This window comes from Oncorhynchus masou, chromosome 13 (genome assembly GCF_036934945.1).
Source record: "Oncorhynchus masou masou isolate Uvic2021 chromosome 13, UVic_Omas_1.1, whole genome shotgun sequence".
NCBI lineage: Eukaryota > Metazoa > Chordata > Actinopteri > Salmoniformes > Salmonidae > Oncorhynchus > Oncorhynchus masou.
Window position 1 is genome coordinate 97,034,484 of NC_088224.1, and position 25,298 is coordinate 97,059,781.

General features: G+C 48.2%; 1 protein-coding gene across 1 annotated transcript in view; it reads left to right on the top strand.

Moving 5' to 3' along the window:
• The first annotated feature begins 3,246 nt into the window (after positions 1-3,246).
• Positions 3,247-25,298, top strand: part of LOC135553495 (short transient receptor potential channel 6-like) — a 72,736-nt gene continuing 50,684 nt past the window's right edge. Inside the window, exons 1-4 of the mRNA XM_064985595.1 lie at positions 3,247-3,315; positions 12,705-13,673; positions 19,359-19,417; positions 23,898-24,663. Of these exons, the coding sequence (XP_064841667.1) occupies positions 3,247-3,315; positions 12,705-13,673; positions 19,359-19,417; positions 23,898-24,663 (1,863 nt within the window). The remainder of the gene's footprint in view (positions 3,316-12,704; positions 13,674-19,358; positions 19,418-23,897; positions 24,664-25,298) is intronic.

The following is a 25,298-nucleotide window of genomic DNA, read 5'->3' on the forward strand; positions in this document are numbered from 1 at the left end:
GAGAATAAACAAGGCTCTCTAAGGTCAGGCGTGACAGTGAGTGTATTAGTAGAGTCCAGTTTGTGAGTGTATTGGTAGAGTACAGTGTGTGAGTGTATTGGTAGAGTCCAGTGTGTGAGTGTATTGGTAGAGTCCAGTGTGTGTGTGTGTGGGTAGAGTCCAGTGTGTGTGTGTGTGAGGGTAGAGTCCAGTGTGTGAGTGTATTGGTAGAGTCCAGTGTGTGTGTGTATTAGTAGAGTCCAGTGTGTGAGTGTATTGGTAGAGTCCAGTGTGTGAGTGTATTGGTAGAGTCCAGTGTGAGTGTGTATTGATAGAGTCCAGTGTGTCAGTGTATTGGTAGAGTCCAGTGTGTGTGTGTGTGGGTAGAGTCCAGTGTGAGTGTGTGGGTAGAATCCAGTGTGTGAGTGTATTGGTAGAGTCCAGTGTGTGTGTATGGGTAGAGTCCAGTGTGTGTGTGTGGGTAGAATCCAGTGTGTGTGTGTGGGTAGAATCCAGTGTGAGTGTGTGGGTAGAATCCAGTGTGAGTGTGTGGGTAGAATCCAGTGTGAGTGTATTGGTAGAGTCCATTGTGTGAGTGTGTGGGTAGAGTCCAGTGTGTGAGTGTGTGGGTAGAGTCCAGTATGTGTTTGGGTAGAGTCCAGTGTGTGAGTGTGTAGGTAGAGTCCAGTGTGTGTGTGTGTGTGTGTGTGTGGGTAGAGTCCAGTGTGTGAGCGTGTCGGTAGAGTCCAGTGTGTGAGTGTGTCGGTAGAGTCCAGTGTGTGAGTGTGTCGGTAGAGTCCAGTGTGTGAGTGTATTGGTAGAGTCCAGTGTGTGTGTATTGGTAGAGTCCAGTGTGTGTGATGGGTAGAGTCCAGTGTGTGTGATGGGTAGAGTCCAGTGTGTGTGTGTGGGTAGAGTCCAGTGTGTGAGTGTGGGTAGAGTCCAGTGTGTGAGTGTGGGTAGATGCAATGCAAATAGTCCGGGTAGCCATTTGATTACCTGTTCAGGAGGCTTGAGGGTAAAAACTGTTGAGAAGCCTTTTTGTCCTGGACTTGGCACTCCGGTACCGCTTGCCATGCCTTAGTAGAGAGAACAGTCCATGACTGGGGTGGCTGGGGTCTTTGACAATTTTTAAGGCCTTCCTCTGACACCACCTGGTGTAGAGGTCCTGGATGGCAGGCAGCTTAGCCCCAGTGTTGTACTGGGCCTTACGCACTACCCTCTGAAGTGCCTTGCGGCCAGAGGCCGAGCAGTTGCCATACCAAGCAGTGATGCAACTGGTCAGGATGCTCTCAATGTTGCAGCTGTAGAACCTTTTGGGGATCTCAGGACCCATGCCAAATCTTTTTAGTTTCCTGAGGAGGAATAGGCTTTGTCGTGCCTCTCTTCACGACTGTCTTGGTGTGCTTGGACCATTCTACTTTGTTATTGTGGACACCAAGGAACTTGAAGCTCTCAACCTGCTCCAGTACAGCCCCGTCAATGAGAATGGGGGTGTGCTCGGCCCTCCTTTTCCTGTAGTCCACAATCATCTCCTTAGTCTTGGTTACGTTGAGGGATAGGTTGTTATTCTGGCACCATCCGGCCAGGTCTCTGACCTCCTCCCTATAAGCTGTCTCGTCGTTGTCGGTGGTGATCAGGCCTACCACTGTTGTGTCGTCTGCAAACTTAATGATGGTGTTGGAGTCATGCCTGGCCGTGCAGTCATGGGTGAACAGGGAGTACAGAAGAGGACTGAGCACGCACCCCTGGGGATCTCCAGTGTTGAGGATCAGCGTGGCAGATGTGTTGCTACCTACCCTCACCACCTGGGGGCGGCCCGTCAGGAAGTCCAGGATCCAGTTGCAGAGGGTACTATGGTGTTGAACGCTGAGCTGTAGTCGATGAATAGCATTCTCACGTAAGTGTTCCTTTTGTCCAGGTGGGAAAGGGCAGTGTGGAGTGCAATAGAGATTGCATAATCTGTGGATCTGTTTGGGCGGTATGCAAATTGGAGTGGGTCTAGGGTTTCTGGGATAATGGTATTGATGTGAGCCATTATCAACCTTTCAAAGCACTTCATGGCTACGGACGTGAGTGCTACAGGTCTATAGTCATTTAGGCAGGTTGCCTTTGTGTTCTTGGGCACAGGGACTATGGTGGTCTGCTTGAAACATGTTGGTATTACAGACTCAATCAGGGACATGCTGAAAATGTCAGTGAAGACACCTGCCAGTTGGTCAGGACATGTCGGAACAGCTGATGCTCTCATGCATGCCTCAGTGTTGCTTGCCTCGAAGCGAGCATAGAAGTGATTTAGCTCATCTGGTAGGCTCGTGTCACTGGGCAGCTTGCCGCTGTGCTTCCCTTTGTAGTCTGTAATAGTTTGCAAGCCCTGCCACATAAGACGAGCATTGGAGCCGGTGTAGTATGATTCAATCTTAGCCTTGAAGTGACGCTTTGCCTGATTGATGGATCGTCGCAGAGCATCGCAGGATTTCTTGTAAGCTTCCGGGTTAGAGTCCCGCACCTTGAAAGCAGCAGCTCTAGCCTTTAGCTCAGTGCGAATGTTGACTGTAATCCATGGCTTCTGGTTGGGGTATGTACGTATAGTCACTGTAGGGACAACGTCCTCAATGCACTTATTGATAAAGCCACTGATGTGGTGGACTCCTCAATGCCATCGGAAGAATCCTCCTGTTCTTGCAAAACAATCCTGTAGTTTAGCATCTGCTTCATCTGACCACTTTTTGTTATGGACCGAGTCACTGGTACTTCCTGCTTTCATTTTTGCTTGTAAGCAGGAATCAGGAGGATAGAGTTGTGGTCGGATTTACCAAATGGAAGGCGAGGGAGAGCTTTGTACGCGTCTCTGTGTGTGGAGTACAGGTGATCTAGATTTTCTCCCCTCTGGAGCTCAGAGACAGGATTGTGTCAAGGCACAGACCTGGGGAAGTGTACCAAACATTTCTGCAGCATTGAAGGTCCCCAATAACACAGTGGCCTCCATCATTCTTAAATGGAAGAAGTTTGGAACCACCAAGACTCTTCCTAGAGCTGGCTGCCCGGTCAAACTGAGCAATTGGGGAGAGGGCCTTGGTCAGGGAGGTGAACAACAACCCGATGGTCACTCTGACAGAGCTGCAGAGTTCCTCTGTGGAGATGGGAGAACCTTCCATCTCTGTAGCACTCCACAAATCAGGGCTTTATGGTAGTGGCCAGATGGAAGCCACTCCTCAGTAAAAGGCACATGACACCCCGCTTGGAGGCACCTGAAGGAGTCAGACGATGAGAAACAAGATTCTCTTGCCTGATGACACCAAGATTGAATTCTTTGGCCTGAATGCCAAGCGTCAGGTCTGGACGAAACCTGACACCATCCAAACGGTGAAGCCGGGTGGTGGCAGCATCATGTTGTGGGGATGTTTTTCATCGGCAGGGACTGGGAGACTAGTCAGGATCGAGGGAAAGATGAATGGAGAAAAGTACAGAGATCCTTGATGTAAATCTGGACCTCAGACTAGGGCAAAGGTTCACCGTCTAACAGGACATTGACCCTAAGCACACAGCCAAGACAATGAAAGAGTGGCTTCGGGACACGTCTCGGAATGTCCTTGAGTGGCCCAGCAAGAGCCCGGACTTGAACCTGATCGAACATCTCTGGAAAAACCTGAAAATAACTATGCTGCAACGCTCCCCATACGACGCTCCCCTCTGCATCTCAGTGCTAGAGGCGTCATTACAGACCCTGGTTCGATCCCAGGCTGTATCACAACTGGCCATAATTGGGTGTCCCATAGGGCGGCTCACAATTGGCCCAGCGTCGTCTGGGTTTGACCGGAGCAGGTCGTCAATTGTAAAATAAGAATTTGTTCTTAATTGACTTGCCTAGTTAAATAAAGGTAAAATAAAATACAATTTAAAAAAAAAAACGTATTTATTTGTTCGAAGAAATGATGGCAGAAACAAATTAACAGTTGAAACAGTTATTCAATACAATGCATCGGAGCCAATGTTTTACGGTATTTGTGATACAATGATACAATTTATAGGCTTCACCACGTAATTTGTCTGTGTGTATTTAATGCATGGTAATGCTATACTTACAGTATATGTAGGTATATAGTTTAGGCACAGAGTTTCTAAACCCAGAGGCAGAACATCGCAGGACTTCCGGGAATGCTTGCGAAGCAGACCAAACAAAACAGGCCGGGGTTTGAGAAGTCAACGAGAGACGTGAAAAGTTCTTCCTTAGTTGTTAATGATAGATTCCCCCGCACCCTCCCCATCTCGTACTTCTGAGTGAGATACCTGCCTAGCTCACAAACTAGAACCAGGGCGCCCACTCCGACAAGGTTAACTGACTCACAAGTCCCACAGGGTGACATGAAATCATAGACGTGATGTGAAAATGAGCGATAGAAAACAGGTCGCGCAAAATGTTCCATGTTCCATTCCGATTTTTTTTGTGCAGCCGCCCGGAGCCGCCCGCGCCAAGATGCCGCCCTGCGCGGCTGCGGATGTCGCTTATACCTAAATCTGCCCCACGGTGCAAAGGGGAGATTCTCACAAAAATCATGGTGTTCTCCCACAAGTGTCACAATACTCATCCGAAGGTTAAAAAAAACTAGGTATTATTGAGGTAGTTTTGTTGCTACCAAGAAATGGGGTTAAATATGTGTAAAAAATGGTTTAGATTTCCTGAGCTTTCTTACATTTCCTAGAAATAGTTACTGAACTGAACTGAATCATGTTTTTACTGTCTGTTTTGCCATTTATGAATGTTATTCATTTCTATGGGCATAGTAGTAAAGGCCAAATTCAATGTTTTATCATGTTTTAAATATTTTAATACCTAAAGGGGTCCTACAATTCAAAATCAAATAGCTAAATGATCCGTGGTATGAACTCAAAACAATTCGAGATGCTCCCCCATCCTCCATTAGTAAATTATAGTAAAAAGCAATATTGTCTGTATATGTTCGATTTGGGAAATCCACACTGAGTGAGATTTTAGGCGCAGGAGAGGGGGGCTATGCCTTTTACCCATGGGAGTGAAAACTCAACTTGTGCCCTGAACCCTATGATTTGTAGGCATATGAGGAAAAAAACGTTCCGACAAGTTGGCCATAAACAGGGGCACTTCAAACTGGACCCCATTCACAACGGTCGTGAGTTGATTAACCTACCACAGCACACACAATTATTATCGTCAAAAGAACGTCACCATCAACCGTCTACGGTAGACTGTTCTGTGGTCAGGGTACAGACGCGCTCATTCCGCGCTCAGCGTCAGTCCATTCCAAGAGTGGATTTAGGAGGTTTGTAGCGTCTTTGTCTGTGCGCTTCTGTTGATGATCACCTGGGTTGAGATTGACAAGAAATGACTCACAGAAGACTGTATTTCAATGAAAGTGATTCAACAAAACAATGTTCTACCGAAGTAGATTCTGATAGAGATCATCCACCGTTAAATAAATACTCATCTGCTAACAGTAGCGCAAACTGCCACGGACACGACAAGAGGTGAGTGTCATAATTTCAGAGTTGTATCAATGATAGCCTTATTATAAAGACAAAACAACATCGTAATTTGTAAGTCGCTCTGGATAAGAGCGTCTGCTAAATGACTTAAATGTAAATGTAAATGTATTCCTGACCGTTACGCGTTGTTGTATGAAGGCTATATCGATGGTTAGACTATGAAAAAGGAAAATACATTCATAATATCGCTATTAAAAAATGTTTAGTCTACAGTCCCCAAAAGTATTTTTAGTCGATGATTGGACAGTATCTGTGACCTCGTGGATGAAGAAAAACAGCGGATGTTAAGTAGCCTTTCTCCGTGTCCAAAGGGACCCAATGGAAAATGAAATACATTGGACTCTATAGCCCAAGATGGACTGTTTAGGAGTGTTTAACATAGACAGTCCATGCAATTGACTAATTGGACACTAGCTCTTGCTATTCATTTTATGTTGTGTCAAGAGGACACTGTCTGTCTGTGTCCCCTTGATTTTGTGAAGGAAGCCTATACTTAAAGAAAGTGTAGCCTGCTTATCCAATGTATAGCCTACTTTTCTATACTGAAAATAAAAATATAAATGCAATCATTTAAATAATTTTACAGATTTACAGTTCATATAATGAAATCAATCAATTGAAATGAATTCATTAGTTCCTAATCCATGGATTTCACATGACTGGCCAGGGGGCGCAGCCCTGGGAGGGCATAGGCCCACCCACTTTGGAGACTGGCCCACCCACTGGGGAGCCTGGCCCAGCCAATCAGAATTAGTTTTTTCCCCACAAAAGGGCTTTCTTACAGACAGAAATACTCCTCAGTTTCATCAGCTGTCCGGGTGGCTGGTCTGATGAAGCCGGATGTGGAGGTCCTGGCCTGGTGTGGTTACACGTGGTCTGTGGTAGTGGAGGTCCTGGCCTGGTGTGGTTACATGTGGTCTGTGGTTGTGGAGGTCCTGGCCTGGTGTGGTTACACGTGGTCTGTGGTAGTGGAGGTCCTGGCCTGGTGTGGTTACACGTGGTCTGTGGTTGTGGAGGTCCTGGCCTGGTGTGGTTACACGTGGTCTGTGGTTGTGGAGGTCCTGGCCTGGTGTGGTTACATGTGGTCTGTGGTTGTGGAGGTCCTGGGTTGGTGTGGTTACACGTGGTCTGTGGTTGTGGAGGTCCTGGGTTGGCGTGGTTACATGTGGTCTGTGGTTGTGGAGGTCCTGGCCTGGTGTGGTTACACATGGTCTGTGGTTGTGGAGGTCCTGGGTTGGTGTGCTTACATGTGGTCTGTGGTTGTGGAGGTCCTGGGTTGGCATGGTTACATGTGGTCGGTCTGTGGTTGTGAGGCCAGTTGGATGTACTGACAAATTCTCTAAAACAACTTTGGAGGGGGTTTATGGTAGAAAATTGAATGTACAATTTTCTGGCAACAGCTCTAGTGGACATTCCTGCAGTCAGCATGCCAATTGAACGCTCCTTCAAAACTTTAGACATCAGTGGCATTGTGTTGTGTGTCAAAACTGCACATTTAGGAGTGGCCTTATATTGCCCCCCAGCACAAGGTGCACCTGTGTAATGATCATGCTGTCTAATCAGCTTCTCGATACACCACATCTGTCAGATTATCTTGGCAAAGGAGAAATGCTCACTAACATTTTTGTGCTTATTGAAAATGTATAGGATATTTTATTTCAATTCATAAAACAAAGGAACCAACACTGTTGCGTTTTATATTTTTGTTCAGTGTGATATAGTGTAATAGAACGGGCATAGAGCTCGGGTTTGAACCCTCAACCTTCTGGCCCGAAGCCCAGTGCGCCATCGACTGTGCCGCAAACATACGCTCAAGAGGCAGAGACTTTATGTACGTTTATAAACCAGGGTCAAACATACGCTCAAGAGGCAGAGACTTTATGTACGTTTATAAACCAGGGTCAAACATACGCTCAAGAGGCAGAGACTTTATGTACGTTTATAAACCAGGGTCAAACATACGCTCAAGAGGTAGAGACTTTATGTACGTTTATAAACCAGGGTCAATACAGAGTCTTCAGGAAGTATTCACACCCCTGGGCTAGTTACGTTACTTGTTTTCAACGCCTGGGGAACAGTGGGTTAACTGCCTTGCTCAGGGCCAGAATGACAGATTTTTACCTTATCAGCTCAGGGATTCGATCCAGCAACCATTCGGTTACTGGCCCAACGCTCTAACCACTAGGCTACCTGCCAAAGGGGCAGGCTGGCTGGCTATGGGACAGGCTGGCTATGGGACAGGCTGGCTATGAGACAGGCTGGCTATGGGACAGGCTGGCTATGGGACAGGCTGGCGTTGGGACAGGCTGGCTATGGGACAGGCTGGCTATGGGACAGGCTGGCGTTGGGACAGGCTGGCGATGGAACAGACTGACGATGGGACAGGTAAGAGAGCTTCCCAGCCATTTTGAAAAAGACTTTGCAATTGGAGATGACTCCAATATTAATCCTGTGACAAATTATATTTATTAGAAATCTGGGCCAAGTTTAAGAATAGCTTAATACGGTTAAATAGAGTCAACAGACAAGTGATCCCTACATATTTACCACGGTTCCCAAAGGATGCTTTTACCTCCAAATAGGATACGCTTATTGTGCCACAGAGGGGCCTGAGGTGATTTCTTCTGGTCCCAACGTCCACCTCTGTGCAATTCACCCCACAATGTTTTGGAGTTTCTAACAGTGGGGAGGTCCTTCGGCGGTGATCTCACTGTGCTAAATATTCTGAGGCAGGGCTCCCCCACAGGCCCCAGACTCCATCTGGTACCAGCCTGGTTTAGCCCCTCCCTTCCATCTGGTAACAGCCTGGTTTAGCCCCTCCCTTCCATCTTTTACCAGCCTGGTTTAGCCCCTCCTATCTGGTACCAGCCTGGTTTAGCCCCTCCCTCCCATCTGGTACCAGCCTGGTTTATCCCCTCCCTTCCATCTGGTACCAGCCTGGTTTAGCCCCGCCCTACCATCTGGTACCAGCCTGGTTTATCCCCTCCCTTCCATCTGGTACCAGCCTGGTTTAGCCCCTCCCTTCCATCTGGTACCAGCCTGGTTTAGCCCCTCCCTTCCATCTGGTACCAGCCCGGTTTAGCCCCTCCCTCCCATCTGGTACCAGCCTGGTTTAGCCCCTCCCTTACATCTGGTAACAGCCTGGTTTAGCCCCTCCCTTCCATCTGGTAACAGCCTGGTTTAGCCCCTCCCTTCCCTCTGGTAACAATCTGGTTTAGCCCCTCCCTTCCATCTTTTACCAGCCTGGTTTAGCCCCTCCTATCTGGTACCAGCCTGGTTTAGCCCCTCCCTCCCATCTTTTACCAGCCTGGTTTAGCCCCACCCTCCCATCTGGTACCAGCCTGGTTTAGCCCCTCCCTCCCATCTGGTACCAGCCTGGTTTAGCCCCTCCCTCCCATCTGGTACCAGCCTGGTTTAGCCCCTCCCTCCCATCTGGTACCAGCCTGGTTTAGCCCCTCCCTTCCATCTGGTACCAGCCTGGTTTAGCCCCTCCCTCCCATCTGGTACCAGCCTGGTTTAGCCCCTCCCTCCCATCTGGTACCAGCCTGGTTTAGCCCCTCCCTCCCATCTGCTACCAGCCTGGTTTAGCCTCTCCCTTCCATCTGGTACCAGCCTGGTTTAGCCTAGTTTAGCCCCTCCCTTCCATCTGGTACCAGCCTGGTTTAGCCCCTCCCTTCCATCTGGTACTAGCCTGGTTTAGCCCCTCCCTTCCATCTGGTACCAGCCCGGTTTAGCCCCGCTCTACCATCTGGTACCAGCCTGGTTTAGCCCCTCCCTCCCATCTGGTACCAGCCTGGTTTAGCCCCTCCCTTACATCTGGTAACAGCCTGGTTTAGCCCCTCCCTTCCATCTGGTAACAGCCTGGTTTAGCCCCTCCCTTCCATCTGGTAACAGCCTGGTTTAGCCCCTCCCATCCATCTGGTACCAGCCTTGTTTAGCCCCTCCTATCTGGTACCAGCCTGGTTTAGAGCCTCCCATCTGGTACCAGCCTGGTTTAGCCCCTCCTATCTGGTACCAGTCTAGTTTAACCCCTCCCTCCCATCTGGTACCAGTCTGGTTTAGCCCCTCCCTTCCATCTGGTACCAGCCTGGTTTAGCCCCTCCCTTCCATCTGGTACCAGCCTGGTTTAGCCCCTCCCTCCCATCTGGTACCAGCCTGGTTTAGCCCCTCCCATCTGGTACCAGCCTGGTTTAGTCCCTCCCATCTGGTACCAGCCTGGTTTAGTCCCTCCCATCTGGTACCAGCCTGGTTTAGCCCCTCCCTTCCATCTGGTACCAGCCTGGTTTAGCCTCTCCCTACCATCTGGTACCAGCCTGGTTTAGCCCCTCCCATCTGGTACCAGCCTGGTTTAGTCCCTCCCATCTGGTACCAGCCTGGTTTAGCCCCTCCTGTTTCTGGACAGACACTATAGCAGGAAAACACAGAATGAAGTGGATTTCAGATCCGTTTTGACCTGTTTGAATGATATCCTCTGTTCTTTGCCTCCTTTTAGAATAGTCTGAGGACTAGCCCCTCCCTCCCATCTGGTACCAGTCTGGTTTAGCCCCACCCTTCCATCTGGTACCAGCCTGGTTTAGCCCCTCCCTACCATCTGGTACCAGCCTGGTTTAGCCCCTCCCTTCCATCTGGTACCAGCCTGGTTTAGCCCCTCCCTCCCATCTGGTACCAGTCTGGTTTAGCCCCACCCTTCCATCTGGTACCAGCCTGGTTTAGCCCCCTCCCTTCCATCTGGTACCAGCCCGGTTTAGCCCCTCCCTACCATCTGGTACCAGCCTGGTTTAGCCCCTCCCTCCCATCTGGTACCAGTCTGGTTTAGCCCCTCCCTTCCATCTGGTACCAGCCTGGTTTAGCCCCTCCCTTCCATCTGGTACCAGCCTGGTTTAGCCCCTCCCTTCCATCTGGTACCAGCCTGGTTTAGCCCCTCCCTTCCATCTGGTACCAGCCTGGTTTAGCCCCTCCCTTCCATCTGGTACCAGCCTGGTTTAGCCCCTCCCTTCCATCTGGTACCAGCCTGGTTTAGCCCCTCCCTTCCATCTGGTACCAGCCCGGTTTAGCCCCTCCCTACCATCTGGTACCAGCCTGGTTTAGCCCCTCCCTCCCATCTGGTACCAGTCTGGTTTAGCCCCTCCCTTCCAACTGGTACCAGCCTGGTTTAGCCCCTCCCTTCCATCTGGTACCAGCCTGGTTTAGCCCCTCCCTTCCATCTGGTACCAGCCTGGTTTAGCCCCTCCCTTCCATCTGGTACCAGCCTGGTTTAGCCCCTCCCTTCCATCTGGTACCAGCCTGGTTTAGCCCCTCCCTTCCATCTGGTACCAGCCTGGTTTAGCCCCTCCCTTCCATCTGGTACCAGCCTGGTTTAGCCCCTCCCTTCCATCTGGTACCAGCCCGGTTTAGCCCCTCCCTACCATCTGGTACCAGCCTGGTTTAGCCCCTCCCTCCCATCTGGTACCAGTCTGGTTTAGCCCCTCCCTTCCATCTGGTACCAGCCTGGTTTAGCCCCACCCTTCCATCTGGTACCAGCCTGGTTTAGCCCCTCCCTTCCATCTGGTACCAGCCTGGTTTAGCCCCTCCCTTCCATCTGGTACCAGCCTGGTTTAGCCCCTCCCTTCCATCTGGTACCAGCCTGGTTTAGCCCCTCCCTTCCATCTGGTACCAGCCTGGTTTAGCCCCTCCCTTCCATCTGGTACCAGCCTGGTTTAGCCCCTCCCTTCCATCTGGTACCAGTCTGGTTTAGCCCCTCCCTTCCATCTGGTACCAGCCTTTAGAATAGTCTGAGGACATAGTCCCAGCCTTGTCAACTTTAGAATAGTCTGAGGACATAGTCCCAGCCATGTCAACGTTCTTCTCTTTCGCTGCTCTGAGAATTTCCTCCATTACCTGATAATGTCGCATGTTGACCATGATGTGCCGTGGCCAACCTCCCTCTTTCTGCTGTCTTCTGGGCGGGCCTGAGGGGACTCTGGTATCTTAAGTGGCATTCCAGCACGTTCAGGATTTCCCTCTGTAGAAACTGTATCATGTCTTTCTCTTCTACCATTTTAGGAACCCCTAAGATTTTAATACTTCAGAGACACCCCCTGTTATCTAAATTATCAACATGGTCCTGTCCTTCTGGATTTCGTCTACCTGACCTTTTGTTGTGAAGGCGCCGTTATTCAATGTTGCAACACGGTCCTCTGCTTCATGTAGCGGGTGGCCAGCGTATCCAATTTTCCCTTCCGTTTACTCCATCGCGGTCTTTGTTACTGACATGTCTTGTTCAATATTTTGGGTGGACAAACTAATTTCTCAGATTTTTTGGAGGCAAGAAAGGTCCGAGTGGGCTTGCAAGTTGCAGTGTCTGGCTTTGCTGTCCCGTAGCCTCCATTTTCTTGCTAAGCTTGGATAGTTGTGTCTGCAGTGAATCCTTTATGTGCTGTGGTTTGCAGCTATCCCGGTTAGACATGTGTAATGTTTGGTTGTAACAAAAATCTGTCTTTCACTTGTATGCGTATCACTATGCCCCAAAATGGGTAAATATTGTTGCCAAAATCAATTTTAGTGTCGAGTTCGATGAAGCTCCTCCTCTACACAGCCATCCTCGTGGAGAGCACACTTGGTTACCCTAGTAACAGTTTTGTTTTAAATCAGCTTGAAAATCTATGGCAAGAATTGAAAATGTCTGTCTTGCAATGATCAACAACCAACATATAACAGAGTTTAAATATTTTTTTAAAGAATTTGAAAAATATTGTATATTCCACGTGTGCAAATCTTTTAGAGACCTACCCAAAAAGACTCACAGATGTAATCATTGCCAAAGGTGATTCTAACGTGTGTTAACTCAAGAGTGTGAATATTTATGTAAATGAGATATTTATGTATTTAATTCTCAATACTTTTCTAAAAACATGTTTTTACTTGGTCATTACGGAGTATAGTGTGGAAATGGAAGAGAGGAAAATGCAACAATTGAATCCATGTTGAATTCAGGCTGTAACACAATAAAGTGTGGAATAAATCAAGGGGGTATGAGAACTTTCTGAAGGCACCTTCCAAACCAAACCTTTTCTTCCACTTTAGACAGGCCGGGTGTGCATATGACCAAATATAGTTGGGCTACACTTACAGCCAGAGTGTTTGTATTATCATGCCAATTCCTTGGCTTATACTGTCATTCCAAATGGAAAACATGTTGGCTTGACAAGGAGCAATTGAGTTAGCAAGAGAACAAACAGATCAGGGAGCAGGCTCAGATCAGGGAGCAGGCTAGAGTCTGGGAGCAGGCTCAGATCAGGGAGCAGGCTCAGATCAGGGAGCAGGCTAGGGTCTGGGAGCAGGATAGGGTCTGGGAGCAGGATAGGGGCTGGGAGCAGGCTAGGGTCTGGGAGCAGGCTCAGATCAGGGAGCAGGCTAGGGTCTGGGAGCAGGCTAGGGTCTGGGAGCAGGCTCAGATCAGGGAGCAGGCTAAGATCAGGGAGCAGGCTAGGGTCTGGGAGCAGGCTCAGATCAGGGAGCAGGCTCAGATCAGGGAGCAGGCTCAGATCAGGGAGCAGGCTCAGATCAGGGAGCAGGCTAGAGTCTGGGAGCAGGCTCAGATCAGGGAGCAGGCTCAGATCAGGGAGCAGGCTAGGGGCTGGGAGCAGGCTAGGGTCTGGGAGCAGGCTAGGGGCTGGGAGCAGGCTCAGATCAGGGAGCAGGCTAGGGTCTGGGAGCAGACTCAGATCAGGGACCAGGCTAGGGTCTGGGAGCAGGCTAGGGTCTGGGAGCAGGCTCAGATCAGGGAGCAGGCTCAGATCAGGGAGCAGGCTAAGATCAGGGTGCAGGCTAAGATCAGGGAGCAGGCTCAGATCAGGGAGCAGGCTAGGGTCTGGGAGCAGGCTAGGGTCTGGGAGCAGACTCAGATCAGGGAGCAGGCTAGGGTCTGGGAGCAGGCTAGGGTCTGGGAGCAGGCTCAGATCAGGGAGCAGGCTAGGGTCTGGGAGCAGGCTCAGATCAGGGAGCAGGCTCAGATCAGGGAGCAGGCTCAGATCAGGGAGCAGGCTCAGATCAGGGAGCAGGCTAGGGTCTGGGAGCAGGCTAGGGTCTGGGAGCAGACTCAGATCAGGGAGCAGGCTAGGGTCTGGGAGCAGGCTAGGGGCTGGGAGCAGACTCAGATCAGGGAGCAGGCTCAGATCAGGGAGCAGGCTAGGGTCTGGGAGCATACAGGGCCAGGCTATATCAGTGATAGAAGGACTAGACAGTACAGGGCCAGGCTATATATGTGATATAGGGACTAGACAGTACAGGGCCAGGCTATATCAGTGATACAGGGACTAGACCGTACAGGGCCAGGCTATATATGTGATATAGGGACTAGACAGTACAGGGCCAGACTATATCAGTGATACAGGGACTAGACTGTACAGGGCCAGGCTATATATGTAATACAGGGACTAGACAGTACAGGGCCAGACTGTATATGTGATACAGGGACTAGACAGTACAGGGCCAGACTATATATGTGATACAGGGACTAGACAGTACAGGGCCAGGCTATATCAGTGATAAAGGGACTAGACAGTACAGGGCCAGGCTATATCCGTGATACAGGGACTAGACAGTACAGGGCCAGGCTATATCCGTGATACAGGGACTAGACAGTACAGGGCCAGGCTATATATGTGATACAGGGACTAGAGAGTACAGGCCCAGGCTATATCAGTGATACAGGGACTAGACAGTACAGGGCCAGGCTATATCAGTGATACAGGGACTAGACAGTACAGGGCCAGACTGTATATGTGATACAGGGACTAGACAGTACAGGGCCAGGCTATATATGTGATACAGGGACTAGACAGTACAGGGCCAGGCTATATCAGTGATACAGGGACTAGACAGTACAGGGCCAGACTGTATATGTGATACAGGGACTAGACAGTACAGGGCCAGGCTATATATGTGATACAGGGACTAGACAGTACAGGGCCAGACTGTATATGTGATACAGGGACTAGACAGTACAGGGCCAGACTATATATGTGATACAGGGACTAGAGAGTACAGGGCCAGGCTATATCAGTGATACAGGGACTAGACAGTACAGGGCCATGCTATATCAGTGATACAGGGACTAGACAGTACAGGGCCAGGCTATATCAGTGATACAGGGACTAGACAGTACAGGGCCAGACTGTATATGTGATACAGGGACTAGACAGTACAGGGCCAGGCTATATCAGTGATACAGGGACTAGACAGTACAGGGCCAGGCTATATCAGTGATACAGGGACTAGACAGTACAGGGCCAGACTGTATATGTGATACAGGGACTAGACAGTACAGGGCCAGGCTATATATGTGATACAGGGACTAGACAGTACAGGGCCAGGCTATATCAGTGATACAGGGACTAGACAGTACAGGGCCAGACTGTATATGTGATACAGGGACTAGACAGTACAGGGCCAGGCTATATCAGTGATACAGGGACTAGACAGTACAGGGCCAGACTGTATATGTGATACAGGGACTAGACAGTACAGGGCCAGACTATATATGTGATACAGGGACTAGAGAGTACAGGGCCAGGCTATATCAGTGATACAGGGACTAGACAGTACAGGGCCATGCTATATCAGTGATACAGGGACTAGACAGTACAGGGCCAGACTGTATATGTGATACAGGGACTAGACAGTACAGGGCCAGGCTATATCAGTGATACAGGGACTAGACTGTACAGGGCCAGGCTATATCAGTGATAGAAGGACTAGACAGTACAGGGCCAGGCTATATCAGTGATACAGGGACTAGACAGTACAGGGCCAGGCTATATATGTAATACAGGGACTTGACAGTACAGGGCCAGGCTATATATGTGATACAGGGACTAGACAGTACAGGGCCAGGCTATATATGTGATACAGGGACTAGACAGTACAGGGCCAGGCTATATCAGTGATACAGGGACTAGACAGTACAGGGCCAGGCTATATATGTAATACAGGGACTTGACAGTACAGGGCCAGGCTATATATGTGATACAGGGACTAGACAGTACAGGGCCAGGCTATATATGTAATACAGGGACTAGACAGTACAGGGCCAGGCTATATATGTAATACAGGGACTTGACAGTACAGGGCCAGGCTATATATGTGATACAGGGACTAGACAGTACAGGGCCAGGCTATATATGTGATACAGGGACTAGACAGTACAGGGCCAGGCTATATATGTGATACAGGGACTAGACAGTACAGGGCCAGGCTATATCAGTGATACAGGGACTAGACAGTACAGGGCCAGGCTATATCAGTGAGCTGCTTTAAATTGAGATGGGTTCTTCCACCATCCGCTGCACTTTGATCATTCTGATATTGGTAGTCTCTCTCTTCTCCCTGGCTTTTTAAAATCATGTCTGGTCTGGTATCTGACCTGCCCAATTAGAGCCCCCTCTCTGCTCCGCCACCAGACTCTGGTTACGTCCCAAATTACAGCTTCCTTTCTATATAGTGCACTACTTTTGAACAGAATCCACAGGGCTTTGGCAGTGTGCTATTTAGGAAATAGGGTTCATAGGGCTCTGGTCAAACTTAGTGCGCAATGTAGGGAATAGGGTCCCCTCTCTCAACCACTAGACTGTGTCTGTCATTGTGACTTCCCGTGTGTGTGTGTGTGTGTGTGTGTGTGTGTGTGTGTGTGTGTGTGTGTGTGTGTGTGTGTGTGTGTGTGTGTGTGTGTGTGTGTGTGTGTGTGTGTGTGTGAGATCTATATATTCAGTTACAGTATCAGATATCACCCTTGTATTTTAGCCTGGTCCTGTATGTTGTTAGCAGTGTGGTATTGTTGTTGCCCACACATCCCATTCCCCAATACCGCTGAACAGCCAACTTTTAAAAATTACATCATCGACAAGTTGTATTTGTCGAATGCTTCGTAAACAGCAGGTGTAGACGAACAGTGAAATGCTTACTTATGGGCTCTTCCCAACAATGCACAGAGAAACATAGAGAAATTACCACAGTAACAACATAAGGAATACGTTCACAATGCTAATATACACAGGGTACCCATCCCGAGTCGATGGGTACCAGTACCGAGTCGATGGGTACCAGTATCAAGTCGATGGGTACCAGTATCGAGTCGATAGGTACCAGTACTGAGTCGATGGGTACCAGTACTGAGTCGATGGGTACCAGTACTGAGTCGATGGGGCACAGTACCGGGTCGATGGGTACCAGTACCGAGTCGATGGGTACCAGTAGGTACCAGTACCGAGTCGATGGGTACCAGTAGGTACCAGTACCGAGTCGATGGGTACCAGTAGGTACCAGTACCGAGTCGATGGGTACCAGTAGGTACCAGTACCAAGTCGATGGGTACCAGTAGGTACCAGTACCGAGTCGATGGGTACCAGTAGGTACCAGTAGGTACCAGTACCGGGTCGATGGGTACCAGTACCGAGTCGATGGGTACCAGTACCAGGTCGATAGGTACCAGTACCAGGTCGATGGGTACCAGTACTGAGTCGATGGGGCCCAGTAGGTACCAGTACCGAGTCGATGGGTACCAGTAGGTACCAGTACTGAGTCGATGGGTACCAGTAGGTACCAGTACCAAGTCGATGGGTACCAGTAGGTACCAGTACCGAGTCGATGGGTACCAGTACCAGGTCGATAGGTACCAGTACCAGGTCGATAGGTACCAGTACTGAGTAAATGGGGCCCAGTACCAGGTCGATAGGTACCAGTACCGAGTCGATGGGTACCAGTACTGAGTCAATGGGGCCCAGTACCAGGTCGATAGGTACCAGTACCAGGTCGATGGGTACCAGTACTGAGTCGATGGGGCCCAGTACCGAGTCGATGGGTACCAGTAGGTACCAGTACCAAGTCGATGGGTACCAGCAGGTACCAGTACCGAGTCGATGGGTACCAGTAGGTACCAGTACCGAGTCGATGGGTACCAGTAGGTACCAGTACCAAGTCGATGGGTACCAGTAGGTACCAGTACCAAGTCGATGGGTACCAGTACCAGGTCGATAGGTACCAGTACCAGGTCGATGGGTACCAGTACTGAGTCGATGGGTACCAGTAGGTACCAGTACCGGGTCGATGGGTACCAGTACCGGGTCGATAGGTACCAGTAGGTACCAGTACCGGGTCGATGGGTACCAGTACCGGGTCGATAGGTACCAGTACCGAGTCGATAGGTACCAGTACCGAGTCGATAGGTACCAGTACCGAGTCGATAGGTACCAGTACCGAGTCGATAGGTATCAGGAGGTACCAGTACTGAGTCAATGGGTATCAGTAGGTACCAGTACCGGGTCGATGGGTATCAGTAGGTACCAGTACCAGGTCGATAGGTACCAGTACCAGGTCGATGGGTACCAGTACCGGGTCAATGGGTACCAGTAGGTACCAGTACCGAGTCGATGGGTACCAGTAGGTACCAGTACTGAGTCGATGGGGCCCAGTACCGGGTCGATGGGTACCAGTACCGGGTCGATGGGTACCAGTACCGGGTCGATGGGTACCAGTAGGTACCAGTACCGAGTCGATGGGTACCAGTAGGTACCAGTACCGGGTCGATGGGTACCAGTACCAGGTCGATGGGTAACAGTACCAGATCGATAGGTACCAGTACCAGGTCGATGGGTACCAGTACTGAGTCGATGGGTACCAGTACCGTGTCGATGGGTACCAGTACCGGGTCGATGGGTACCAGTACCGTGTCGATGGGTACCAGTACCAGGTCGATGGGTACCAGTACTGAGTCGATGGGGCCCAGTAGGTACCAGTACCGAGTCGATGGGTACGAGGTCGTTGAGGTAGATATGTGCATATAGGTGTGGATAAAGTGACTAGACAGCAGGCCAGATAATAAAAACTGTAGCAGCAACGTGATGAGTCAAGACTTAGTGCATAAAAGGTTAATGCAGGTAGTTAACCTGGACTAACTACTTATCAGTCTTATGGCTTCGGGGATAGAAGGTCTTCAGGGTCCTGTTGGTTCCAGACTTGTTGCATCGGTACCGCTTTCTGTGTGGTAGCAGAGAGAACAGTCTTGGGTGGCTGGAGTCTGACAATGTTTAGGGCCTTCCTCTGACACCTCCTGGTATAGAGGTCCTGGATGGCAGGAAGCTCGGCCCAAGTGATGTACTGCGTTGTTCGCACTACCCTCTGTAGCCTCTTGCGGTCGGATGCCAAGCAGTGGCCATACCCGGCGGTGATGCAGCCAGTCAAGAATGCTCTTAATGGTTCAGCTGTAGAACTTTGAGGGTATGAGGACCCATGCCAAATCTTTTCAGCCTCCTGAGGCGGAAGAGGTGTTGTCATGCATTCACGACTGTGTTGGTGTGTTGGAAACATGATAATTCCTTAGTGATGTGGAGGAACTTGGAGCTGAAGACCCACTCCCTTACAGCCCTGTCGGTGTGGATGAGGGTGTATTCGGCCCTCTGTTTCCCGAAGTCCATAATCAGCTCTTTTTGTGTTGCTGATCTGAAGGGAGAGATTGTTGTCCTCACACCACACTCCCAGGTCACTGATCTCCTCCCTCTCCTCCCTCCCTCGACACTGTTGTGTCGTCAGCAAACTTAATAATGCTGTTGGAGTCATGTACGGTCACAGAAAGTACAGGAGGGGACTAAGAACACACCCCTGAGGGGCTCCTGTGTTGAGGATCAGCGTGGCAGATGTAGATGTGTTGTTATCTACCCTTACCACCTACTGTGGCCCATCAGGAAGTCAAGGATCCAGTTGCAGAGGGAGGTGTTCAGTACCAGGGTCCTTAGCTTAGTGATGAGCTTCGTGGGCACTATGGTGTTGAACGCTGAGCTGTTGTCAAATGAACAGCATTCTCACATAATGTTCCTCTTGTCCAGGTGGGAGAGGGCATTGTGGAGAGCAATAGGATGGCTTCATCTGTGGATCTGTTGGTGCGGTATGAGAACTGGAGTGGGTGTCCAGAGTGTCTGGGATGATGGTGCTGATGTGAGCCATGACCAGACAGTCAAAGTATTTAATGGCTACAGATGTGAGTGCTATGGGGCGATAGTCATTTATACAAGTTACCTTGGAATTCTTGGGCATCTGTTTGTAACAGACTCTGTCAGGGAGACTCTGTCAGCGCACCTTCTGAACACGTGTCCTGGTAATCCGTTTCGCCCTGCGGCCTTGTGAATTTTAAGCTGTTTAAATGTCTTACTCCCATCTGCTACAGAGAGCGAGATCACACAGTTGTCCAGAACAACTGGTGCTCTCATGCATGGTTCACTGTTGCTTGTCAATCTTCGTCCTGTATTGACATTCTGACTGTTTGATGGCTTGTTGTTGGTCGTAGTGAGATTTCTTTTAAGTGTCTGGATTAGTGTCCCACTCCTCGAAAGCGGCAGCTCTACCCTTTAGCTCGGTGCGGATGTTTCCTGTAATCCATGGTTTCTGGTTGGGATATGTACGTACTGTCACTGTGGAGTCAACGTCGGTGATGCACTTATTGATGAAGCCGTTGACTGAGGTGGTATACTCTACAATGCCATTGGATGAATCCTGGAACATATTCCAGTCTGTGCTAGTGAAACAGTCCTGTGGCTTAGCAACCGCTTCGTTGGACCACTTCTGTATTGAGCGTGTTGTTGGTACTTCCTGTTTGAGGGTTTGCTTGTGAGCAGGAATCAGGAGGATAGAGTTATGGTCAGATTTGTCAAATGGAGAGTGAGGGAGAGCTTTGTATGCATTTCCTACTGGTAGAAATGAGATAAGACCCAGATTAAAAAAACAAACATGGGATATTACAGTTCTCGAACGGAGCTCTCCAACCTGTTCCGCATGACAATGAACAAATAGAGCAGTTGCACAAACAGACTGGATCAGACCAGTGAAGTCCTGGGTGTTGTACTCCAATGTATTCTGAGTGGGAGGTAGAACCATCCATCCTGGCCTAACCACCATCCGTCCAGCTGTCTTCCTCCATACGGAAGCACTAGTCTTACCTCGCGACCTCAAACATAATTATGTCATTTCTAAATGCAATTATCTCAGAGAGATGGTACGTCTAGTTGGTCTGTCTTTAACCTTCCCAAAGTGCAGTAAATAATTCAACGTATGTTCCTACTGCTTTTGTTGTGATGTACGTACCCTATATAATGGGGGTTGATGATTGATATGCTCATTGTGACGTACGTACCCTATATAATGGGGGTTGATGATTGATATGCTCATTGTGACGTACGTACCCTATATAATATGGGTTGATGATTGATATACTCATTGTGACGTACGTACCCTATTTAATGGGGGTTGATGATTGATATGCTCATTGTGACGTACGTACCCTATATAATATGGGTTGATGATTGATATACTCATTGTGACGTACGTACCCTATTTAATGGGGGTTGATGATTGATATGCTCATTGTGACGTACGTACCCTATATAATGGGGGTTGATGATTGATATACTCATCTTGGAGTTCCTTACAGTAAATACTTGTATTTGACCACAGCTTTCCAGTATCCTGGGTCAGTGTATTTATCCCTGTGTTTCCTGTCTCTCTGTGCCAGTGTATTTAGATGGATGCAGTATGAACATAGTTACTGTTAGAAGGCTGCAGTATGAACATAGTTACAGTTAGAAGGCTGCAGTATGAACATAGTTAGAAGGCTGCAGTGTGAACATAGTTACTGTTAGAAGGCTGCAGTATGAACATAGTTACTGTTAGATGGCGGCAGTATGAACATGGCTACTGTTTGATGGCTGCAGTATGAACATAGTTACTGTTAGATGGCTGCAGTATGAACATAATTACTGTTAGAAGGCTGCAGTATGAACATAGTTACTGTTAGAAGGCTGCAGTATGAACATAGTTACTGTTAGATGGCTGCAGTATGAACATAGTTACTGTTAGAAGGCTGCAGTATGAACATAGTTAGTTAGAAGGCTGCAGTATGAACATAGTTACTGTTAGATGGCTGCAGTATGAACATAATTACTGTTAGAAGGCTGCAGTATGAACATAGTTACTGTTAGAAGGCTGCAGTATGAACATAGTTACTGTTAGATGGCTGCAGTATGAACATAGTTACTGTTAGAAGGCTGCAGTATGAACATAGTTAGTTAGAAGGCTGCAGTATGAACATAGTTAGTTAGAAGGCTGCAGTATGAACATAGTTACTGTTAGAAGGCTGCAGTATGAACATAGTTAGTTAGAAGGCTGCAGTATGAACATAGTTACTGTTAGAAGGCTGCAGTATGAACATAGTTACTGTTAGAAGGCTGCAGTATGAACATAGTTACTGTTAGATGGCTGCAGTATGAACATAGTTACTGTTAGAAGGCTGCAGTATGAACATAGTTAGTTAGAAGGCTGCAGTATGAACATAGTTACTGTTAGAAGGCTGCAGTATGAACATAGTTACTGTTAGAAGGCTGCAGTATGAACATAGTTACTGTTAGAAGGCTTCAATATGAACATAGTTACTGTTAGAAGGCTGCAGTATGAACATAGTTAGTTAGAAGGCTGCAGTATGAACATAGTTACAGTTAGAAGGCTGCAGTATGACCATAGTTACTGTTAGAAGGCTGCAGTATGAACATAGTTAGTTAGAAGGCTGCAGTATGAACATAGTTACAGTTAGAAGGCTGCAGTATGACCATAGTTACTGTTGGAAGGCTGCAGTATGAACATAGTTACTGTTAGAAGGCTGCAGTATGAACATAGTTACTGTTAGAAGGCTGCAGTATGAACATACAGTTAGTTAAAAGGCTGCAGTATGAACATAGTTACTGTTAGAAGGCTGCAGTATGAACATAGTTAGTTAAAAGGCTGCAGTATGAACATAGTTACTGTTAGAAGGCTGCAGTATGAACATCGTTACTGTTGGAAGGCTGCAGTATGAACATAGTTACTGTTAGAAGGCTGCAATATGAACATAGTTACTGTTAGAAGGCTGCAGTATGAACATAGTTACTGTTAGAAGGCTGCAGTATGAACATAGTTACTGTTAGAAGGCTGCAATATGAACATAGTTAGTTTGAATGCTGCAGTATGAACATAGTTACTGTTAGAAGGCTGCAGTATGAACATAGTTACTATTAGAAGGCTGCAGTATGAACATAGTTACTGTTAGAAGGCTGCAGTATGAACATAGTTACTGTTAGAAGGCTGCAGTATGAACATAGTTACTGTTAGAAGGCTGCAGTATGAACATAGTTACTGTTAGAAGGCTGCAGTATGAACATAGTTACAGTTAGAAGGCTGCAGTATGAACATAGTTACAGTTAGAAGGCTGCAGTATGAACATAATTAGAAGGCTGCAGTGTGAACATAGTTACTGTTAGAAGGCTGCAGTATGAACATAGTTACTGTTAGAAGGCTGCAGTATGAACATAGTTACTGTTAGAAGGCTGCAGTATGAACATAGTTACTGTTAGAAGGCTGCAGTATGAACATAGTTACAGTTAGAAGGCTGCAGTATGAACATAATTAGAAGGCTGCAGTGTGAACATAGTTAGTTAGAAGGCTGCAGTATGAACATAATTAGAAGGCTGCAGTGTGAACATAGTTACTGTTAGAAGGCTGCAGTATGAACATAGTTACTGTTAGAAGGCTGCAGTATGAACATAGTTACTGTTAGAAGGCTGCAGTATGAACATAGTTACTGTTAGAAGGCTGCAGTATGAACATAGTTACAGTTAGAAGGCTGCAGTATGAACATAATTAGAAGGCTGCAGTGTGAACATAGTTAGTTAGAAGGCTGCAGTATGAACATAGTTACTGTTAGATGGCTGCAGTATGAACATGGCTACTGTTAGAAGGCTGCAGTATGACCATAGTTACTGTTAGAAGGCTGCAGTATGAACATAGTTACTGTTAGAAGGCTGCAGTATGAACATAGTTAGTTAGAAGGCTGCAGTATGAACATAGTTACTGTTAGAAGGCTGCAGTATGAACATAGTTAGTTAGAAGGCTGCAGTATGACCATAGTTACTGTTAGAAGGCTGCAGTATGAACATAGTTACTGTTAGAAGGCTGCAGTATGAACATAGTTAGTTAGAAGGCTGCAGTATGAACATAGTTAGTTAGAAGGCTGCAGTATGAACATACAGTTAGTTAGGCCGTCATTGTAAATAAGAATTTTGTTTTTAACTTACTTGCCTTGTTAAATAAAAATATCTGAGTCCAGGCTACTATAAACCAGCCTCTCAAACGCTCTCTGACCTGAGATTTCAAGCTACCATAAACCAGCCTCTCTAACTCTCTCTGACCTGAGATTCCAGGCTACCATAAACCAGCCTCTCAAACTCTCTCTGACCTGAGATTCCAGGCTACCAATAAACTAGCGTCTCTAACTCTCACTGACCTGAGAGTCCAGGCTACCATTAACCAGTCTCTAACTGTCTCTGTATGTTTTGGATGTTCAGATGGATCAATGAGGACCGTCACACCATGCTACGACAGACCCTGTCCAAGACACGGAGACTGGGCATGCGGGGGCCGGCCTACATGTTCAGCGCCCGCTCAGCCAGCCTATCCCTGACCGAGGAGAGCTTCCTGGACGCGGCGGAGTACGGCAACATCCCCGGGGTCCGCAAGATGCTGGAGGAACTTCCTGAACTCAACGTCAACTGTGTGGACTACATGGGCCAGAATGCATTACAGCTGGCGGTGGCCAACGAGCATCTCGAGGTTACGGAGCTGTTACTGAAGAAGGATAATCTGGCCAGGATAGGGGATGCTCTACTGTTGGCAATCAGTAAAGGATACATTAGGATAGTGGAGGCCATATTGAGTCACAGGGCCTTCGCAGACACACGGAGGCTCGTCAACAGTCCTGGACGAGCAGAGACACTAGACGACTTCTTCTCCTATGACGAGGATGGTACACGGTTTTCTCATGACATCACCCCCATCATCCTGGCCTCTCACTGCCATGAGTACGAGATAGTACACATCCTCCTGAGGAAGGACGCCAGTATCGAGCGACCACACGACTACCTCTGTAAGTGTGGCACCTGCAGCTACCACCAGAAGCATGACTCGTTCAGCCACTCTCGGTCCCGTATCAACGCCTATAAAGGGCTGGCCAGCCCGGCCTACATGTCTCTCTCTAGCAAAGACCCTGTGATGGCTGCCCTGGAGCTGAGCAACGAGCTGGCTGTCCTGGCTAACATCGAGAAGGAGTTTAAGGTACTGCAATGGGAGCATGACTCGCCCCATCAAGTAATTCAGTTATATGTCAAAGTTGTGTCCTTGCTAATGAAATTAGAAGTTGTTTATTAACAGACTGCATAGTCTGGTCATGAGAGGTGGGCAAAAGATATACAGCTGGTTTTCCGGACTCAGGTTAAACCTAATCCCAGCCTAAAAACAACACTATTGGAGGTGATTTTTAATGTCTAGGGCTCCACGATCTCGGTTGGGAAAACTAGCCCATAAGGCTGTTGTTCTTCCAATCTATTTGTTGTGGTTGCATCCCCTTTTAAACCACACCTATTCCCCTGAGAGAGAGAGAGGAGTGATCATCATGAATCATTTATTATATATATATATTACATTATATTAAAAAAATAATTTCACAGCTATTACATGCAACCTTCTATAACTTTCCTGTATGTTTAGAGTAAGATCTCCATGGGAACAGCTTTCCTGTATGTTTACAGTAAGATCTCCATGGGAACAGCTTTCCTGTATGTTTACAGTAAGATCTCCATGGGAACAGCTTTCCTGTATGTTTACAGTAAGATCTCCATGGGAACAGCTTTCCTGTATGTTTACAGTAAGATCTCCATGGGAACAGCTTTCCTGAATGTCTAGAGTAATAC